Source organism: Sminthopsis crassicaudata, chromosome 2 (genome assembly GCF_048593235.1).
Source record: "Sminthopsis crassicaudata isolate SCR6 chromosome 2, ASM4859323v1, whole genome shotgun sequence".
In the NCBI taxonomy this organism is placed as follows: domain Eukaryota; kingdom Metazoa; phylum Chordata; class Mammalia; order Dasyuromorphia; family Dasyuridae; genus Sminthopsis; species Sminthopsis crassicaudata.
The window spans coordinates 600179723-600200822 of NC_133618.1; the positions used below are offsets into that span (position 1 = coordinate 600179723).

The 21100-nt window shown below is 36.1% G+C and overlaps 1 protein-coding gene across 1 annotated transcript; it reads right to left on the minus strand.

Moving 5' to 3' along the window:
* Nucleotides 1–6150: 6150 nt before the first annotated feature.
* C2H10orf120 (chromosome 2 C10orf120 homolog) lies at nucleotides 6151–7999 on the minus strand. Its single transcript, XM_074284966.1, has 3 exons — nucleotides 7755–7999; nucleotides 7418–7493; nucleotides 6151–6882 (listed from the first exon to the last, which is right to left on the minus strand). The coding sequence occupies exons 1-3, from the start codon at nucleotides 7865–7867 to the stop codon at nucleotides 6169–6171; spliced, it is 903 nt and encodes a 300-aa protein (XP_074141067.1). The 5' UTR covers nucleotides 7868–7999; the 3' UTR covers nucleotides 6151–6168.
* Between the last annotated feature and the right edge of the window lie 13101 nt (nucleotides 8000–21100).

Below are 21100 nucleotides of genomic sequence, written 5' to 3' on the forward strand. Positions count from 1 at the left end.
GACTTTGGATTGGATTTTTTTTTGGAAAATTTATAATCTTTCTCTTATTGTCTGGCTTTTTGTTCCCTAGGTATTTCTTTATCCTGTCTTCTCTTTCACTTTACTATCATCCCTTTTTTATTTCCTCATCTAGTTGCTGTTACCCCAGACTAACTTCTCTGACACAACTTTAGTCCCTTATTGGGTACATCTCAATGGCTTTTCCAGCAAGAATTTACTATAGTGGAAAGAATGGACCCGAGTTGAAATCCTGCTTTTTTTTTTTTTTTTAAATCAATACCTGTATGGTATTAAGTCTTTTAACCTTATTTGGATTTATTTTGATCACCGGCAATGAAATGCTAGGACTAGATGAATACTTAAAATCCCTTCCAAGTCTAGAGTAAAAATCCTATAATCCCATAAACTGTAAATCCCAGAAGTGACACCATCTAAATGGTTTGTCTCAGTGATGATCAATGAGACAAATAGGTGGATGACCAATTTGCCTAAATGAATGGGTACTTCATGTGTTCTGCAACTTTAGAATATTATGTTGGAAGAGAACTTAGAAATGTTCTATTTTGATACATTTTTTTCCAAAGAGAAGATAAATCTGAAGTTCAAGAATGTGGTAACCCAAAGTCAGACTTTCAGTTTGACTTTTTGTTTTCATTAAATTTCTAAGTGACTGCCCCATGATTGTCTATTAATTCAAACAAAACAATGATAGTTTGAGAAATTTGCATTCATGAGAATGCACTTTTTTTTTGGACTGGCAAAGTGGATTATAATAAAGTCAACACAATTCTTTTCTAATGGATGATAAAATAATAGGAAAAGGGCACGAGCCATTGTTAAAGCTTAGGTATGCATGCTACCAAGGAAAGAAGGCCAAATTAGAAGTCAGAGCTTGGAACCATATCCTGGTTCTGACACTTACTGACCTGTGTGATATTGGACAAATTACTTCATTGTTTCAATTTCCTTAGCTGATTCCAGAGGTTCTTCTGCACTTCCTAACTTGCTTAATAATTACCAGGAAAGCTAGGTTTGGGGACAATAATTTTTTAAAGTAATATATGAAAACACAAAGGATTAGAAGTTCTTGGAGTAGAAATGTCTATGGTTTATTAGACTGGCCGAGTGAAGGAATTTGCAGGACAGATTTACACTTTGCTAGGATTAAAGAGCTCTTGGCAGAAGCAGATGTGAATCCATGGCTTCATAAGAACTGGGAAGAGTAAGCTATAGTTTGGGTTGTATTACATAATAGTTTCACAGTCTTAGGCAACTTATTTCAATATTTGGACTTCATTTTATACATCTGCAAAATGAAAAGAGATAGTGGGTCCAGGAAATCTTGGAACTCTGGACAAGGTAACATACCTTTTTTCTTTCCCTATTCTGTAGTGGACATCCAAGCCACCTGGGTCAAGCTTGCGTAGTTGTTAGCACTTTATGTTTATGCACAATTCTTTACGAATTGCTGAGGGCTGACAAAAGGCCTCCTTTTGTCTCACTCTCAGCCTCTAGAGATAAGAGAGAAGCTGCAAGAATTTGGGAAAACTAAAAGCTTTTATCTGTCCACAATCTAGACACGCCTCGGAAAATCCCTCTTTGAGCAGAGATACTTGGCTTAAGGAAACTCCCTCTGTCCAGCTCCTCCAAAGACAAAGGACCTTCCTTTGCATCTCAAGCTCTCACCAGAAAATCCTGCTCTCAGGTGGGAACTCCAAGACACGAGAGGAAGTGTCTTTTTAGCACCCTCCCCCCAGACCAAGGAGACACATGGCCATTTTGGGGACTCCACCCTTCTCAGGGTCCCTGGACAGCACTCTTTGACCTGTTCTGGGAAGATAACCAGAAAAACTTAAGAGAAGCCATGCCTGAGCCCTTCTCTCACTCCACTGTTAAATACACTGGGGTCTTTGATGACCAGGCTGTAGCCACAAGGAGAAAGGTCACTGAATTGGTTCAAGCTTGGAGAACATCTCTTTACCCACTGCTGCTACTCCCTGGACTGGCAGGGGGAGGAGGAAGGCTGTGTCCTTCAGGTCGTGCTCTCCCAGCAAGATTTGGGGGCTTAGATGAGTTACCCCACTCTCAAGTTCCTGCGTGAAATCTCAAGAGGAACCCTTGCTATTCGGGAAGCACCAGTAAGATGGCATCTCTTTCTCCCCCATCCTCGCACTGGCCTTTCTTCCCCCTCTTCCATGGAGTGGGATCATAGAACTCAAGGCCTTTTTCAGATCTCTCCCATATGGCTTGGCAACTTGCCATTTAAATGCTCCTATCCTGTCCCCTTCTTGGGGTACTGTACAGTGGGGAGATTGGGGACTCAAACTTAATCTTCTCAAATCTCTGGAAAAGTTTTCCACCAACTTTTAAATCAGAAGTTTACCTGCAATCTGGACAAGCGGGCCACGCCCCTTCCTACCTAGCTCTTAAAGGAGCTGCAGCTTCCAATCCTCTCAGGAAGCATGCTTGTTCCATACATTTTAAAACGGGACTCAGTTTCCCTGATTTCTATCTATTCTGCCTTAGAGCAGTGCCTCCTGTCACAGCCTTTTAACTGAAGAAGCATGCTCATGTTCATGTCTACAAAGACGGGGGATTCCAAACTGCTCTTTTTTTTTTTCTTTTTTTTCTTAACTTCAGAGCACTTGCTTAAACCTTCCTTAGCTCCTTGTGGGGAGATGAATAGCCTAGCTGTGGAAAGCAGGCTATATGTCCTCTCTCTCCTATCCAACTTTAAAGGTGGGAACTTTTGGATCCTAATTTTCTCAGTCCCAAGACCTTTTACTACTCTTAGCACACTCCTATTTTTTCTGGATTGTCATTCTATGCTCCTGCCATCAATTAAATTAAAGACCTTACATAATCCCACGCCCATTCTCTGGGAGGATAAAGAGGGCAGCTCTGGAGGAAAAAGGGAGTTGTTTCTGGACCAGACCTGAGACTGCCCTCTTCAGGAAGGGAAGTCAGCTCTCTACAGGAAGAAAAATCTGTCTTGAGAGATTTGAGTTGACACAGCAGATCTCCTCCCAGAGAGCGATCGGAAGCTTCTGGAGACACCAGCACGTTACACCTAACTCCAGCAGGAAATGAGGAGTTAGAGGGAGAGACTGAAACTTTTTGAAAACTTAACCACTTTCAATTTGTGACACCTTTAAAGGAAAGAGGGCTTTCTTGTTGCCTTTTCTCTACCTTGCAGAATTACCTTATGGGGATTCCTGTGGTGTCTCTCTCTAGACTTGTTCTTTATTCTATGGCTGGTCCCTGACGAATTCTCCCTTGCTCTCTGTACCACAGTTCTGCCTCAGTTTCTCTGGCATTACAGCTCAAGGAGCATTTTATTGCTCTCCTTTTCTAGAGAAGGCCCAGGGGCTATAGAATCTGGATACTGTCTAGAGTCAGGCAAGGAACTATTGAATGGAGGACACTAAAGCTTTTTTTCCTAGAAGTCAAGGACTTCAGTCTTTCTAGTGACGGCTAATTTCCCATTTGGTGACCATTCACGAGGTGTTTTGTTTTTTGTTTTTTGTTTTTTCCAGTAAGCCACCATACCATCCTTCTATAATAGGGGAGAGGGGGATCAGCTCCAATTCCCCAGGGACACACAGGTGGAGCTGTCCGGAGCCTTGTCCTCGTCCAGATTTGTCTCCCCTAAGGACGCTTGGACAGACAAATTTCTGCAGGTTGACAAATAGCTCTCTTAGGAGAGCTTTTGTCACATCTTTCTGTCTCTCTAGATGCCCAGAGAAGATGAAAGCTATAGAATTGGGAAAGATTGGGAACCCTAAAGACTCACCTTTAGGCTGTCTCTTAATGCAGGGATACACTCGGCTTGAAAAAAATACCTCAACCTCAAAAGCTAAACACTGGTTAGATTAGCTGAAAGGGATCTAGTCTCCCTCTATCCATCAATATCTCAGTGCCCTCTAAAAGTGCTTTTTTTTTTCTTTCAATTCCTGGGACTAACTGACATTTCTGCCCTCAGGCAAAAGCGGCTAGCCATCACTTCCAACAGAATTGTCTCTTTCCAAGCTGAAAAAACTCCCAGCCTAATGAGTGACCTGTGACCCCTCCCCCCAAACTTTTTCAGTAGTCCAAGGCCAATATACTAAGGTCAAAACTAGAGGAGCCCATTCTGAGCCCTCGATGTTTCTCCCACTCTGCTGTTACAAACAGCTGTCTTTTTTTTGTTTGTTTGTTTTGTTTTGTTTTTTAACTCTCTCACCTGAACTAAAACCTGGAGTTCTCAGCTGTTTTCACTCCCTCTGGCCCCTTCCACTTCTCCCCCATAAGAGTGGGGAAGGCTCAGGATCTTTGCCCAAACCATCTTGGTGATTTTTCTGGTGAGATTGAGGAACCAACTCTCTCTTCAAAAATTAACTCTGGGATAGCCATTAACCTCAGGGATTCAGAGCATTTTTTTGAACTTTTTGCTCGTAGCATCTTCTTTTATACTTTTCTTTGGCATTCGATATTGTTAGATGAGCCACTAGCATTCTTATAGGCAGCCCACAGAAGGGAACTGATACATTTCCTGCTAAAGGCCCCATTCCCAAATGTCACCATCTCAATCCTGGATGACATCCCAGTTTTAATCTGCTCCTGAGATCTATTTTCTTTAGGCTTCAAACTTTGGATTCTTAACTGCCCTTCAGCCAGGAGGACATGGGACGACTGAATGGGACAAAAACCCCTTAAATGCCCAGCTGCCATTTCTAGACCCCATCCTTCACGCCTCACCTCCTGGTATGAACCCCCCTAAATCTCTACGACCCTTGTCATCTTGAAGCAACTATATAAAGTTGATATCTTCCCCCTTTTCCCTTAAATGAATTTGTTTTAATGCTTGTTGGGGGAATGAAGTGGGTTGTGGTCCCTTTAAGAAACTGTATTTCCTATTGATCTGTAATTCCTTTCAGATTCCCAGCCCCTCCTGGCTGAGGCACATACTCCCCAGACAATTTGTCTTTCCTGGATGCCAGAGCCTTTGATTCACAAATCCTGGTCAAAAAGCACCCCTTTGAATTCCAATAGGAGATCCAGGCTTGTCCCAGCCCCCACTGGTTCTGATCTGCTTGGGCTTCCCAACCCCCACCAAGACATCCAATACAATATCTTCCATCAATTAAAGTGTTTGCAGGTGGACCTCAGTAGCTCACTCAGCTGCCAGGCTTTTCTGTTCACTGAGAACAGCATTCTCAGTGCAAAACTCCATTTTCTATTGATCTGCCACTATAGAAGTCAGTCTCTGGTTAAACTGATTTCTATCTAACAATAAACTTTCGTTTTGCAACTAATATTTGGAAATGAGTACATTCTTTTACTCCTAAAATCTGTGGCCAATTTAAAGGGGATTTTTAATAACTCTCTTATAGCCACTAACCTCTAGACCACCAGGGATCTAGACCACTCTAAACCCCATCAACTGGACCCTGATGTCTCTGGAGGGGAAAGTGAGGCAGGTGACCTTGCACAGAACTCCCTTCATTTAAATCCAGTTCACTTGAATGTCATGGCATCCGCGCTCCCTGATGTCAGGGTCCTGTTCAAGAACTAAGAACAAACAACAATCCTAATCCCTTCTTCCCTCCTCCAAGAGTAAGGGAAGTGGATTGTTTAAAACCATGCAATTCATCAGTGGCAGGGAGAGGAACAGAACTTTGATCTTTTGAATTTTAGATTAGTCACTTTCTATTATGACATTTGAAATTGTGTATTACATAGAGAAAAAAGGGATGCTGAATTTGGAGTCAGAAGGCCTGAATTCAAATCTCAGCTTTGCTCCCCACTTGTGACATGGCCTTGGTATAAGGCAATTTTTCTTCATTTTTACCAGTTATCTCCACCGACCTTCCTACCTCTAATTCCTACTGTTTTAAACTATTTTTATTAAACAGAGTGACTTTCACCATTTGGGGAAGTAGCATACCAAATGCCTAGAGCATTGTGAAGGGAAGAGTTGCACTGATTGGTAAAGTAGAATTTAACGTTTCAAAGCTGTTTGAAAGCAAAAACTTCAGATTTGAACTCTTGGTGAATATGTTATGATGATCCTGAAGTTCTGAACGGAGAAACCAAGATTTGCCAGAAATGTGTGGAAGTGAGGAAAGAAACCAGTGACCAGGAGAAATAACAGCCATGCTCAGTACAGTGTTAAGCTGGGAAATAGATTTAAGAATGAGAAGAATCTTCGAAAGGATATTGAAGAGAATTTTTCCACTGACCCTCTTTGTTCAAGAGTAATGTCTTCATGCTGGGATTGATATGAATTCTTGTGGCTTTATAATTTTGACTTAAGAAAAGCAGATCACCAGGGAAATCTGTATGTAGCATACGTGTACGATTTGTGTGTCCTGCTATCTTGCGTTCTGCTTTTGTTCTTATGTCAAGTGTTTGCCTGTCATTTGGACCATTGTCATTTGGTTTTCTTACAATGGTCCTTTTGGGTTCATCTGCCTTGAAAGTTACCTCCATTTTTATTTCTGTCTTATTTGTTTTTGAGCTTTCTGCATAATCATCTCTTTTTTGACTTGCTGAATTGAAATCTGGAGTTACAGCTGGTAGAAATGAGTTTGTTTGAGCTTCTTTGGAATGTGTTCCTTCTTGCAATCTTCTGCCCAACTTCATCCTTTCTATGTGCTTATTGATAGTTTTCCTCTCTCTAGATGGCACCTTAAGGTCTTCCCGTGAAATAATTATTTTAGCAGTCCAGGTTTTTTCCATACTTTTCTTCCCTGTATTTAAAAGGGGGTGTTCCTTTTTATATTCCAGTGCTTTTTGGTAATCTGGTGATTTTTGCCTGAGCTTCTTAAGTAACTTCTCTTCCTCCTTCTGTTTCTGAGCCAAAAGTCTTCTCGTGGCTATTGTATGCACACCACCTAAACGCTGTTAAAATGAAGTATATTACTTAAAACTACCACTTTTTTCACACAGAACAACCATAGAAACAGTGGGCAGGGAATTACATGCTAGTAATAAGGAAAAGACATTAGACAATAAAGAAATAGCTAGTCCTTTCTCCTCTTAACTTCATCACTAAATGTATCCTATTGTTCCTCACTAGTCCACAGATCTTCAAGAATACACTCCAAGAATGTTGAAGTTGGTTGAATTCAGAGTTTTTTTAAATAATATTTTGGTTACAAAAAAAGTACTTGACAAATTTCACGAGCATAGAAACAAATTCAAACCTCAGCTTTGCTACTTATTTCCTATGTGGATTTTGATTAAGGGACACAACCTTTTCAACCCTCAGTTTTCTTACCTACAGAATAAATAGATTATTAGCAAAGCTCTCTTTCATTCATAGATACAATGATTCTATTTTGAAGCAATTATTCTACCTGTTGAATTTTTCACTAGTGTTTCCTCTACTTGCCTGGAGTGAGCATTCCTTTAGAGGAAATCCTGCTAGACTTACCATGATTTCTTTTTCCAAGGGAGAATGTTTTCCAAGAGCAATACGTGGGTCACCTCCATAGTATTTCATCCATATGCTAGAAGAATGGAAAGACAAGGTATATTAGAATGGAGAGAATGTTTTCAATAGTTTTCACTCAGAGGATTTTTTCTGTTAAAGGGTATTCTTTGAATATTAAGTAGACAAATGGAAAAATAAACACATCTGATTGATGGGACTTTAGGAAAATCTGCTAATGAGCTTTATACTTAACGACTTCATAGTGTGAAAGAGAAGCATTTAAATTTTCATAGTTTTTCTCTAGAATGAATGGAACAAAGATGCTCATTACAATTACCTTGATATTGCATCCTGATTCAAGTCATCAATGCATAATAGTGGATCTTTTTCATGAGTGCAATCATTTGGATTGTATGCATTTTGATTAGCCACTGAATTTAAAGTCTGCATGCTAGTCTTTCCCTTGGAAATCTATCCTTCTCAAACCCTCTTTTCTACAATCCTCCTGCTCTTCAAGTTTCCATTCTTCAATTATGGTTGTTCATTCCCCAGGATAGAAACGTTGGTTCTTAAAGTTATGGCTTTGGGTTTATTTATAAAGGTAGACTAATGGGAACTTACATGAAGGTCACAAAGGGGGAAAATACATTTCTTGCATCATCAATAGCTTATATTGAGACTATTGTGAGGTCCAATGCCAGGACAACACATGATCTTCTGGGGGTGAAATTAGTATTACCAGAAGCTCTCCTCTCCTCTTCATGTCTTTTCTCTTTCCACTGGTCATTCTTTGTGAAATACTTTTTGAGCTAAATTAAAAGGCATCATTATAGATTATGGAGGAAAGGATTATTTTCTCTCAGAGATGAACAATTACTTAAAAGGCAACAGAAAGAATGCTAACCTTGGAGTCAGAAGACTAAGTGTTTGATCTCTAACTTTGCTATTCCCACCTGTGTGACCCTGGACAAATGGATCAAACATTATGTATCTCAGTTTTGTAATCTAAAAATTAAAAATAATGATAGTGCCCTATCTTCTTCACAAGATTGTTAAGAGGAAAGAACTTTACAAACCTGAAATTGTCATAGAAATATGTTATTAATTGATCCGAGTAACCATAAACAACTATAGGATTTATAGGGATGTTTTATCCAAAGAAGTTACCTTTCGTTCCCCAAAATATAATTTTTGGCCTAAGTCTAAGAAGTCTGTTATTTTAGAGTTTTGCTGTCTCACAGAAAAGAGCACTAATTGACAAGAAACTTATCAAAGCTTCCGTTTATTCCTCTGGAACTGCAAGTATGAGCCCTTCATTTTCTAATGAGATTAAAGCTCAGAGAGCCTAAATTAATTTTTCTTGGTCTTATAGTTAGTTAATATAAAGTAAGGCACTGAAAACCAAGTTTTCTGATTCTCATTTAAGAGCTCTTTCCAATGTCTCTCATGGACTCTAAAAGCTAAAGATATCTCCTCTTCTTCATCTTCCATTATTCATTTAACTCCTTTTACTCTGGTTTCTGAACACATTACTTAAGTGAAACTAATTACCCAATGTTCTCAAATACAGGGTCTTCCAAAAGTTTTAACATGTTAAAGCTACGCTGACTTTTGAGTCACCCTGTATGTATGAATACATATATTCAATAATCCTTTCCCTATCCTTTCTAACATCCTTGTAGCTTCTGATATTCTTGGACACCTTTCTTTATGGACATATTCTCTTCTCTATTTTAATTTCCTGATTTTTTTGTCTGACCACTTCTCAGTCACTTTGAGAAATTCAGGTTCCTCTCCCAACATATAGATACACTACAAGGATTTTTCTTGGGCTCTCCTCTTCTCTCTTCTCTTTTGATTTCTTCCATTCTTTTCCCTTTTCTTTTTTTTCCTATTCCCTTCCTACACTAATGCTCTTAATTATCTTACTCCATTGTGTTCTTGAGCTGGACTGTTTCTACTTAGGAAAGAGAAAAATGCCATTCCTCCTGTGCTAGCTTGTCTGCCTGGAAATAAAAGAGGAAAAAAAGCCATACTATCATTCCTTCTTCATAGGTCACCTGCAAAGGAAGTATAGAAGCATTCTTCCACTGTGCTCCTTCTATAGATAATCTGCTATTTTGTCACACATTACCCATCACCAGCCCACACCCATATGGGTACGTCACCATTCCAGCTATACACTATTGCCTAATGTTCTGAGATAATTCCACCCTGAAGATAAACTAAGGATGTGCTAATAACATGCCTAAATGCATTCCTCAAAGATGAACAACCTTCTCTTCCATTATTCCATCTCTATTCCAGCATATTATTCTTAACTTTCAACATATTATTCAATCCCCATTCTATGATCCCCACTAGAATCAAATGGATTTAAAATTGAATTCTATTGAATATTCAAAGAACAATTAATTTCAGTTTTACAGAAACTGTTTGCAAAAATAACACATGAAGATATTCTTCCAATCCATTCTTGTGGTACAAATATGATCTATTTCACTTTATGTCCAGAGATTAGCAAAAATAATCCAAGAATAAAATGAGGCAAACTATCTCTAAAGTGTTTTGGAGCTATGACAAAAATGTTATTAAACTTTGCATATCTTTTAATCCAATTATATCACTACTAAATCTATACTTAGAAAAGATAAAATAAAGAGGTAAAAGACTCCTTTATACAAAAAAATATTTTAGCAGGTCTTTTTTGTAGTAGCCCCGAATGGAAAACTAAAGAGAAATCTATCTATTGGGGAATAGCTAAACAAATTATGGTATATGTATGTAAACGAATATAAGATAAGAAATGACAAAATGTTGAGTTTCAACAAAAGCCAAAAAGATCTTTAAGAACTGATACAAAATGAAGTGAAGGATTAGTAGGACAATTTATGCAGTTCTGATAACATTATAAAGCAAAGCATCTTTGAAAGATTATAAAACTCTGATTGATACAAAGAGAAATCAGTGACCCATAGGACTAAAGATTAAATATACCACTTCATCTTATAGAGAGCCCTCCTGAATGAGACATACATTTTTAACATTATTAATATAAGGAATTATTGCTAGACTATGAATACTAGTTATACGAATATTTTTAAATATGTTAAATGGGAGAGGCAGTAAGGGAGGAAGATAATGCTTGCAAAAATAAATAAAAGAAATTTGAATTACTGATTCATCTTTACAATTTCTAAAGAAAAATAATTACATTTTGGAATATTTATTTAGGAAATGAGTCATCAGTTTTCTGGAGAATATTGTGACTGGCTAGATTGGTGTTAGAAATAAGCTCTTTTCTTTTTCATTACTTCCCCTGTTTTGTTTGAAAGAGAAACCATTCCTCTATTGAGAAGAAAGGCTAAGAAAAAAGAAATAGAAAGCTATAATAAGTAATGACCAAAGAGGAGGCTGGAAGAATTAGGTTGTCCCATAAAAACTTAGTGGAAAGTTTAAAAAAAAAAAAAAAAGGCAGCCCTGTTAACCAGCACAGCATAATACCACAACACCATTTAACCAATATTGTACAAATAAAGGTTGCATGACCAATTGTGGGGCATGTCATAGAAGAAATTCTTAGTAAAAAGTGGCTTGCTCTAGATAGTCTTTGGATTTCTTTTCTTTTCTTTTTTTTTAAATAATATGACTCTAAAGACAAATTTCCTTCAATTCTTCAAGCATTTATTTGGCATCTTTATGTTTTCCTAAAACTGGCTTTCTTTTGATGTCCTTGTCATCTCAGTTTCCCTTTTCTAAATTTGCTCTTTTCTAAAATGAAGCATTCAAAATTGAATGTAATAGTCCAAAGATGGCTTGGTGCAATATATTCACATGTGCTTATAGATTTTACAGCTCAAAGTATCCTTTGGAGATCCTCCAATCCTAATCCTTTATTTTGCCAATAAGGAAACTGATCAGGGATTTTGGCTTTTTTAAGGCTACCCAGTTAGTAAGTAGTAAAATTGGAACTTGAACATATGTTGTGTAACATCTAGGGCTCTTTCAATGGTACCATTCCTGTATCATAACTTCTAAGTCAGCCACATAATTGCACTAATCTATATCGACCTCTAATATATATTAACCAATAATATATATTGACTTCTCAATCTACTAAAACCATTCAAACTTTTTAATATGACAATGTCTAAACATGGTAACATCATGGCAAAAAGAAAAAAAAATTAGTGATTTGAAAAATTCACTCATCCATGCCACCTTCTATAAAACCAATGAGGCATACTTGTCTTGTAATATTGTCTTTAAAGTCTCTTATCTTTTATCTTAATTCAGTATATTCCTTTGTTGACCACATCACATTAGTACTTTGTTTTATTTCAGGTGCACTGTTTTGTTTAAATTGTTTTTGCAGTTTTTTTCTTCTTCTTCCTTTCAACTTGTGTTCTATGAATAGTACCCTTCTTTGAATAATTTATGTCTTTAGCTTTCTTTAATTCCAACTGTTTTATCCAAAAATATTTTCCACCATCATGAAAGAAAGTTCTCCAGAGAGTCCAAATCAAAGAAGGATTCCTGATAGATGGTAAAATTGACTAGATGCTTCTATTTGTGGATAATATTGTCCTCATTTTATCAGGTCCCCTTAGCTTGTAAATTTTTTAGGAGATTCCTAATAGCTCTAAAGAATTCAGCTAGAAAGAGAAAGGATGAAAAAAGATAGGAAGAGAAAAAAACCCTAATGAATTAAAATTTATTTTTCAGACTGATATGCAGTTAGAAGGATAGCACATGAAGGAAAGAGGCTCAAAGAGGCAAAGGGGTTTGAACAGGACTATATAAGAAGTAACAATAGTTGATTCATAAGCAGTAATAGGATCCTCTAATTCTAGTTTATGAGTCCTGTGCTTCATCAACAATGTTTTGCATCCTTCATTTTTTGAAGAGAACCAGTGACATTGTGAAGTAATGTCTTAACTTGTAAGTAAACTGGATTTAAGGGAGGCAGAATTTCCTAGTCATCAGCCTTATTTATTATTTCTTCCATGTCATTGAATACCATTGGCAAGACAAAAGTCATGATAACTGACAGTGGCCCAGGATGCAGGGGATAACCTTGACGTTTTCAATGTCTGACCAAACTCTAAGTACCACACAGAGCCTACTTCAGCTGCCTTCATGGCTCTTGGAAAAATTATTCTCATCTGCCATTCTTCCAGAAGTCTTCACATGCTTGGGATAGCACCCCTTAGTTTCCCGATTGTGTTGGGGCCAGTTAGTTATCCTCAAACTGGTTGCCCTATCTGTTGTGATATAAGATGTGACCACTGTACATTCTACAGCTTCTTGGAACCATACTTAAGAGTTGGTTAAATGTAGACATCAGAGATAGATAAGCAACCCTGAAAAAGGCTCAGCAAGCCCTTATACCAAAGATACTAACATCCTTGAACTAGATAAATTCCCATGGGCTAAATACCCGAGAAGAAGATAGGCCAGGTGGGATTGGAGTTGCTCAAGAATTAAATTCTGAAGACAGATAAACAATGTCAATAAGTAGGAAAGATGGGATTTGTCTGGTGAAAGCTTTCTGGAGAGCAAATTAACCTTTAGCACATAATGGCTGCAAAAGAATCTAACATGATAGCCAAGTCTTGAATTTCAAGGAATGGAATACATACATATATATATATATGAATGTATTTATAATACAATAATATTATATATAATAATGTTTTAATATAGAATAATATATAATATATCACATAATCATATTTATATTCAAAGAAGGATACTATTCATAAAACACAAGTTGAAAGGAAGAAGAATATATAGTACAATTCACAATATGATGTGATATATATTCCACATAATATATAATATGATCTATAATAGATGAGATAATTGCTCTTACGAGTTGCTTTATCTATAACATATAAATCACTTATGGGACACTTGCAAGAAGAATACATGTCCTTGCCTCCCCAGTGCCATTTTGGATCCTTGCTTCAGCCTGGAACGAGTAAATGAAGTGACTTTAGCAGTTTTGTGCTGGTAATTTTAACATTGGCTCCCTGAAAACATTTGGAACACCTTTAAGTAACACATATGTCTCCTGCTTAAAAAGCTCTAGAGACTCCTTATTTTTTCTCTGATCAAATCTCCTGTAAATTTCCTGTCATCTCTAAGTTGTAATCCTTCTCTGGGAGGATGTTTCTTTTCTGTATAATCTTTTCTTCTGTGAGCAGGTTTCTTGGGAGGCTTCTGGAGCCTTCCCCTCCAAAAGTGTGGGATTGCTAGACTTGCGAATCCACAAGACTTCTTCCCTTTGACTCAATCCAGACTGTTCTTCAGACTCAATGTTGCCTTTTTTTATCCTCCCAGAGAATGGGGTTGTGGGTACTGCAGGGGCTTGTGGGAACTCCTTACTGACCAATGAACTTGCTTCTTTAAAGTATTCCTTCAAAGGTGTAGACTCCCTTAAAGATTTGAACTAAAGGTGTGAATTCTGAGCTAGAGAATTGTTAAGAACCAACTTAGCACTTAGTAAGAACCTAACATTCTCCTATCAGTCATTTAAGACATGATAACTTTCACTTTACCTACATTTCCAGAATTATTTATAATAGTTTCTGTTACACATTCTGGTCTACCTAAAGTGGCCCTTTTGTGGCTCATCACATATGTCTCCTGTCTTTGTCTTTGCATAGGTTAATATCATATATGTATTTAATATATAACTAGCTTCCTATGATACTTCTATGTGTACATGTTTTCCTGGACTGTTCCTTTTTATCTTTGCATCTTCACTGTCCAGAACATATTAAATCAATATTTACTATTACACAATTGTTCCTGATTTGGGGATAATGATTAGGTCTTAAATGGCATTTGGGCAAAATCTGTTTAGAGATCCTGGGCATAGGAATGATTCAAGATTAGTAATTAGTTCTTTAAAAATCCCAGAGCTTTCTCATCTTTTTGGCATAGGAATAATGAATATAAGATAAATGATGGATCCATTGCCACTCTTGTTAAATCATGGAGGATTTGGGAGAGAACAATTTTCAAATATTATAAGAAAATTATCCCAACAAAGATTAATGTTTATGTGCTATGAAAATTCAGTGTTGGGGAAGTAATTGTAATCATTTTTCATAGCAAGAGCTATCATCTCAATTGTAACTTTTTTCTTTTCTTTCATTGCCAGAATGAACAAGAAAAAGAAAAGGAGAGAAATGCTTAAACTTCTTACAAACAGACTACAAAACTCCATTTTGATGATTCTCCTTTAATTACTAGAGGATCAAACTCTAAACAACTATTTTTAGTTTTCACATTTCAATTCATTGAAAAATTTATCATTGACTTGTATGCATGCATGAAATATTTATATGCAATCTAAGTGAAAGTCTACCTATTCTTTCAAACCAGGTAATAGCCTCTTATAGAATATACAAGCCACAATATTATAGGTGAGGATATTAATATTAGTATGAAAAAAGCTCAATACAAATGCCTATGAAGACTGTGATTTTTTTTTTGCTTTTTAGTACTTTTAATTTTTAATGATTTATTGTAGTAGGGGCTTTTTGGTTACCTTTATTAGCTATTACTTAACCCATTATTTTTCTTCTAATATGTATATTACATCTCTTTTTTTGATTTGTTTGATATTGCAAATTGAAAATAATAAAATTGTTTTCATGAATGGTCTGTTGTCCCTTTCTTGCATTTTGTAAATATATTTTTTTTAAATTAAAAAACACACAAAAAAACAGTATTTCATATTTTCAGTATTTCATAGTTGTACTTTGTCACTGGTGTTTGAGAGTGGGAATACTGGAAATAAGATCTAAAGAGCAGAGACCAGGATGAAATTAATTATTAAGGAAATTAATATTATTTAATTAAATTAATGAAAGATTTTGACTTAGGCCAGTGTTAAGTTTTTAAGCTTAAATAAACTATTTTTACATGAATGTTCTTTTTTTATGTTGTGACTAGGCTAACTGGGGTATACTACTAACTAGGCTTCACTGGATCAAGTTATTTAGAAGCAGAAGCCTAAAGACAAAGTCAAGAGATGTACTTAGTAAAAGTCTCAGTGGACCAAGTAGGGGGTTAATGAACTGGTTTGTATATAACTGTAAGTGTATGTGTGTACATAGATACACACACACATATATATGTACTTATGTATATATATATATATATATTATGTGTATATACATATATAGTATTGTGTATACACACACACACATACACACACATATATGCCAATGGAGCAATAGTTGAAGAGGAAATATAAGCTATTTACAACCACAGAAAAGATGCTCCTCTTTCCTAATAATCAGCAAAATGTAAAGCAAAACAAACAAGATATCAAGTAATAACCAACCAAAATGTCTAAAACAGCCAAATAGTATTAAATCAGTGTTGATCAGTATGCAAGAAAATAGATTAAAAGGTAATTGTAATGCATGAATTCACCATCAATTTTCAGATATAATGTCTGTGACATTTCTTTATCTATGAGATCAGAAATGGGCTGTGGAAATGTATTTTGCTGCCTCTATTTTGAGACACCATGATTGATGTCTGGATTTACTTTTAATCATTTGACTTTCAGTAATATCTACCCTGGAATCAGGAAGATTTGAATTATAATCTGGCCTCAGACACTAGCTAAATAACCCTAAGTGAGTCATTTCTTAACTCCTATTTCCCTCAGTTTCTCAACTATAAAAGGAGGATGTATTGTCAAAAAAAAAAATGGCAAACCACTCCAGTATCCTTAAGAAAATCCGGGGGATGAGTCTATGGGGTCATGGAGAATCCGATATAACTGAAGAAAGGAACAATAATAGAGATGTGATTCCAATGTATAATGAGGATTTGTAATGGTTGGAATTGCTTAAACATAAATCTGAGGAATGATAACTATTTAGTTGCCTCTAAACAGCTCTTCTCAAAACAGAACAAAACATGACAATGGTACTTTGGTACCAAATGATACACAATAAATGGTGCTTTCTCAGGACTCCTATAAACTCCCGATTGCAGACAACTGGTTATGGAGCCAATCCTGGCTCCTGTCATTCATTGCTCAGAGTAGTGAAAAACTAGGTGCTTTCTACTTATGCAATGATTTATTGGCATTGGTTTTATCAGACTAGAAATAAAATCCCACTGTCTTTTAATCAAACACCAGAGAGCTTGCACTGCTTCTAATCTTCCTGAGAGCCTCCCCAAAATTCAAGTCAGTTGGCTGAAGGTTCAGGCTAACTCCTTTGTTACAGTGGCCTTGGGCTTCCAACCACATTATTATGGAGTTTAGGGCTGAGTAAAGAGATTCCTCTCGTTTCTCTTTGGGGTTCTTGATCATTTTTTTTATTCTTTTTTTTTAAGATCTTTGCTGGGGACTATATTCTAAGGCCAGGTTCCTCCATGACCTTTCATGTTGCTATCTTCATTGCAAGACTCCAAAGTTGTCTTGCTGTTATTTTTATAAACTTTTATATTTTATGATTGAATTTACGGGCATAGGAAAATCTTCATGAGGAAATAATCTGTTTTGCAACTTAATCTTAGACAATGTTATGGGACACCAAAAAGTTTAGTAATCTGTCCAACGTCACACAGCCAGTATGTATCAGTAGCAAGGTTTGAACTAAAGATATTTGACTCCCAGGCTAATCCTTGATACCCTACTCCAAGTCTATAACATTGATTATTCTCAGGGGATTTCTCATCCAAGGACAACCTAGGCTCAACCTCCAATATTAAATGTAATCAAATACATACAGACAGTTTATGGCTATAGATATAGAATTCTATTCGCATTAAAATTAAAACTTCTTAATCCAAATTTCATTCTGTTTTCTCCCATAGAGGTAACCTTGGGTTTTTGAAAGTTGTAACACAGACCTGGTAATGGAATGATAGGTCCATTATCTGAAGACAAGACTAGCTAAATTTAAAGACTCACCACTAGCCTGGATGCAGGACGACTTTTATTGATTTTTTTATTGCAAATGGCTGTTCTTTATTAAACTGTAAATAAGATGTGATCTACTTGTGGACAAAAATTTCCAGGGATCTTAGGGATTCTTAAGTTTTACCAATAATGAAACTGATAGAAAGGACATATAACTTTCTCAAGATTATGCAGCTTGCTGGTGGCACAAACACAAGAAACTAGTTATCTTTTTTCTCTAATGTACTTTAAGTTAAACAAGTCTATGGAATAAGTATTGCAGAAAATTCTTCCAAATTTTATTATTTCACATCATTATAATATAAAAGTTATTGCTGATTGAGGTAAAAAAATGAATACTTAAAAAGAAGGAAGATGATTCAGGTACTACATATTTTGATAATTTGGTCTTTTTTCTTTGGTCATATGGATTAAAAAAAAATTTTTTTCCTGAGGCAACTGGGATTAAGTGACTTGCCCAGGATCACACAGCTAGGAAATGCTCAGGTCCTCCTGACTTCAGGGCTGATGTTCTATCCATTGTGCCATCTAACTGCCCTGGATTCAATTTTTTTATAACTAAATGCTTATGCTCACACATGAAGAAATCACAAACATAAAATTGCATCAATTTTTATATGCTCCTTTTTCCAACTACAAATGTGTTTTCAAACTAAGCCTAAAACTAAATTCTAAAACAAATATGTACCTTAATGTAACCTGAACTCCTGTTATAGAGTCAAAAAGTATATACAGTTTATTGGCTTTGGAGGCATAAGTACTAATGACCGCATATCATTTTGAAAAATAAACAAAAAACCTGTCCTACTATATGCAAAATAATAACTTAGCCACCACAATGATAGATATATTGATAGAAGTAAAGCTTGGAAATCCCTTCGAAAGTTATCTAATTCAGTGTATCTCAGTTTACAGTCAAGGAAGCTGAGATGACTTTACAGTAAAACATAGAGATGCTATGGTGCAGTGGAAAGAGAGGGAGCTTTGGAATTGGACATTCTCAGTTCACATCTTATGTCTGCCCCTTACAAACAATCTGACTATAGGAAATTCATTGAGTTTCCATGTTCCTCAGTTCTTAATTTCTGAAATGAAGTAATTGGACTACCTGACCACTAAGGTCCTATCTATGTTTAAATCTATATTCCTATGAATCTAGCTCCTCTTAACTCCAAGGCAAGCACTCTTGACACAAAACCATTGAATCTCAAGATGGATACATCCAGTCGGGTCTAGTATGACAATTTTTATTAGTTAATCTATTTGAATACACTTTGTCTTCCCCATTAGAATATAAGTTTCATAGAAGGCAAAAGAAATTATGTTTTTGTTTTGCCAGCATTTAACAAAATATCTGGCAAGAAGTAAGAGCTTGACAAATGCTTGTTGCTTGATTGACTGGTGAGCTGAAAGATCACAGTTAACAGAATAAGACTTTGAATTTCTATGGCTTGTTTCTTTGGAAATGTTCATGTTTTTATACAGATATCCGTTTGACCTAGGTAAGTTTAAATATTTCATATGATGATCAAATTTCATATTTTTATCACTTTGGGTTATGGCAATAGAAAGAAGAATAAGAAAAAAGGGGAGGGTAACAATAGAGGTAAGTAAAATGTAATTGATTATTAGCCCCACATTGGCAGAGTAATCCATTTAAAATCTCTTTTCTGGAATAGAATAAAAATAACCAATTATATTTCCAAATCAGTGGTTGATGAAGTCAAATCCTGAAATAATGTGGTTAAGGCTCTAGTGATTTTTTTCTCAATATTCCCTTCCTTGTCCTTGGGTCACCAGTTGGACTTCAGCCATTGAATTGCTTTGTATAAATCCTTTATTTATATAAACATAAATTCTCTAGTGAAAACATTTAGTATAAATGCTTTATTTATATAAACATAAATTCTCTAGTGAGCACAAGTACTGCCAGTACTCAGAAATCTATTATGTTGTGGAGAAAAAGACACGTCCCCATGGGTTTGCACTTGTATAAAAGAAGGAAAAAAACATTTAATAAGTGCTTGTTATATACCAGACACAGCTACTGCAGCTGTTGTCAATCACTTTCAGGCACTAGATGCAGTAACCTAATTAAAGGACTGGGTTTGTGCTCATAAATTTGTCAAACTATTGAGGTGGAAAAATTAGTTGAAACACTGAATTCAACCAAGCTTAACGTCAAATTTTGAGATGCTTTAAGCTCTACCAAATAGCTATCTGAACTGGATCTTTAAAAATTTAGATTATTTAGGGAGCCATCTGTAGGTGTAAGTCACAGCATGGAGAAAATTGAAGAAGGAAGCAGATAACATTTAAGAACTGATCATAATACTCCTAGAAAGAATTGATGAGGGGAAAAAAATGTCCATTTCAGCTAGAAAAGACCTTAGAAAATATCTAATCCAACTCCATTCTACCATTTTACATATAATGAAACTGAGACCCAGACAAGTGAAATAGTTTGCTTAGTCACATTGCCCATGAGGAAGAAAACTAGACCAAGTCTCCTGACTCTGTCTGGTATTTTTTTCTGCTTCCTTTTCTTCTTATAATAATACCATGAGGTTAACAAAGATAATACATCAGCCTTGAATGACCTAATTGAGTTTAGGGGAAGGGGCAAGGACATAATCACAGAATAAATTACAAATATTGCTCCCTGACAACAATCATCTCTGGAATATCTGTAGGATTCTACAACATCTGAATGAAAAGTAAAAAAAAAAAAAAAAAAAATGTCAGCTATCAACAGATGCTTTGCCTGTGGTTTTAAGCATCTTGATATGAGTTTAAAGAAGAGTGTCTAGACTTCTGCGTCTAATCAGCCTCTCCTACCTCATCTCACCCATGACGCTTCCAGATTCTGCTACCCAGACTTAAGTATCTGGACTTGACTCATTTCCCTAAGCATGTATGTTTCAAGAACCATTTACCCACAGGCATAAAGTTGCTCTTTGTGAACAAGTAAAAAATAAACAAATGAAGATAGTAGCTAAATGTTTTCCATCTTATTGAATCAACCATGAGCAAACTGGCTTTAAGCAAATTGGAAATGTCAAATGATAATATCAATAACACCGTTCATCTGTAAGGAACTTTACTTCTTAGAAAGGTCTTTCAATTACTTCCTAATACCTGTGTGAGGCAGAAGTAATAATGGCATCCTGCAGAGAGTCCCAGATTTGTCATCAGGGGACCTCCATTCAAATCCTGCTTCAGTCTTATATTAGATTAGAAGTCCCTTAAACTCTCTTAATCTGTTTTCTCATCTGCACAATAAGTTCATGATAATATTTCCCTTAGTTGTAGAGTGAGGATCAAATGAGATCATGAATGTAAATCCTTAGGTAAGCCCTAAAGAGCTAAGTAAACTGAATTATTATTTTGATATGTAAATATAATTCCCATTTTTCAGATAAGAGCACAGAGTCATAGAAAGTGGCTAGCCCAACAACTGAATAGTATGATTTTGCTTAATCAACAGTAGCAATGCTGTCCAGATATAAGCATCTCAGTGCAGGTGTTTGTGTGTATTTAGGGTGGAATTGTTAAAGATATGTTATTGTATAACTACAGTGAGAGAGTCAATAACATAACAATCAGCAGAGTTGGGTAACAGTGCAATAGTGGGGAAAGAAGCCTAAGTCTGGTTTCTGGATTTTTATTTAGCCAAAATCCAAAGAATTATCTGAGACATCTCCAGCTGGTCCTACTGGGAG

What these genes read in the sequence shown, in the direction of transcription:
- C2H10orf120 (XM_074284966.1), bottom strand. Translation starts at nt 7,867, where the DNA reads ATGCAGACTTTAAATTCAGTGGCTAATCAAAATGCATACAATCCAAAT. An exon ending in AATCAGGATGCAATATCAAG is followed by an intron (nt 7,494 to 7,754) that starts GTAATTGTAATG and finishes CCATTCTTCTAG; the next exon opens with CATATGGATGAAATACTATG. An exon ending in CCTTGGAAAAAGAAATCATG is followed by an intron (nt 6,883 to 7,417) that starts GTAAGTCTAGCA and finishes TCATTTTAACAG; the next exon opens with CGTTTAGGTGGTGTGCATAC.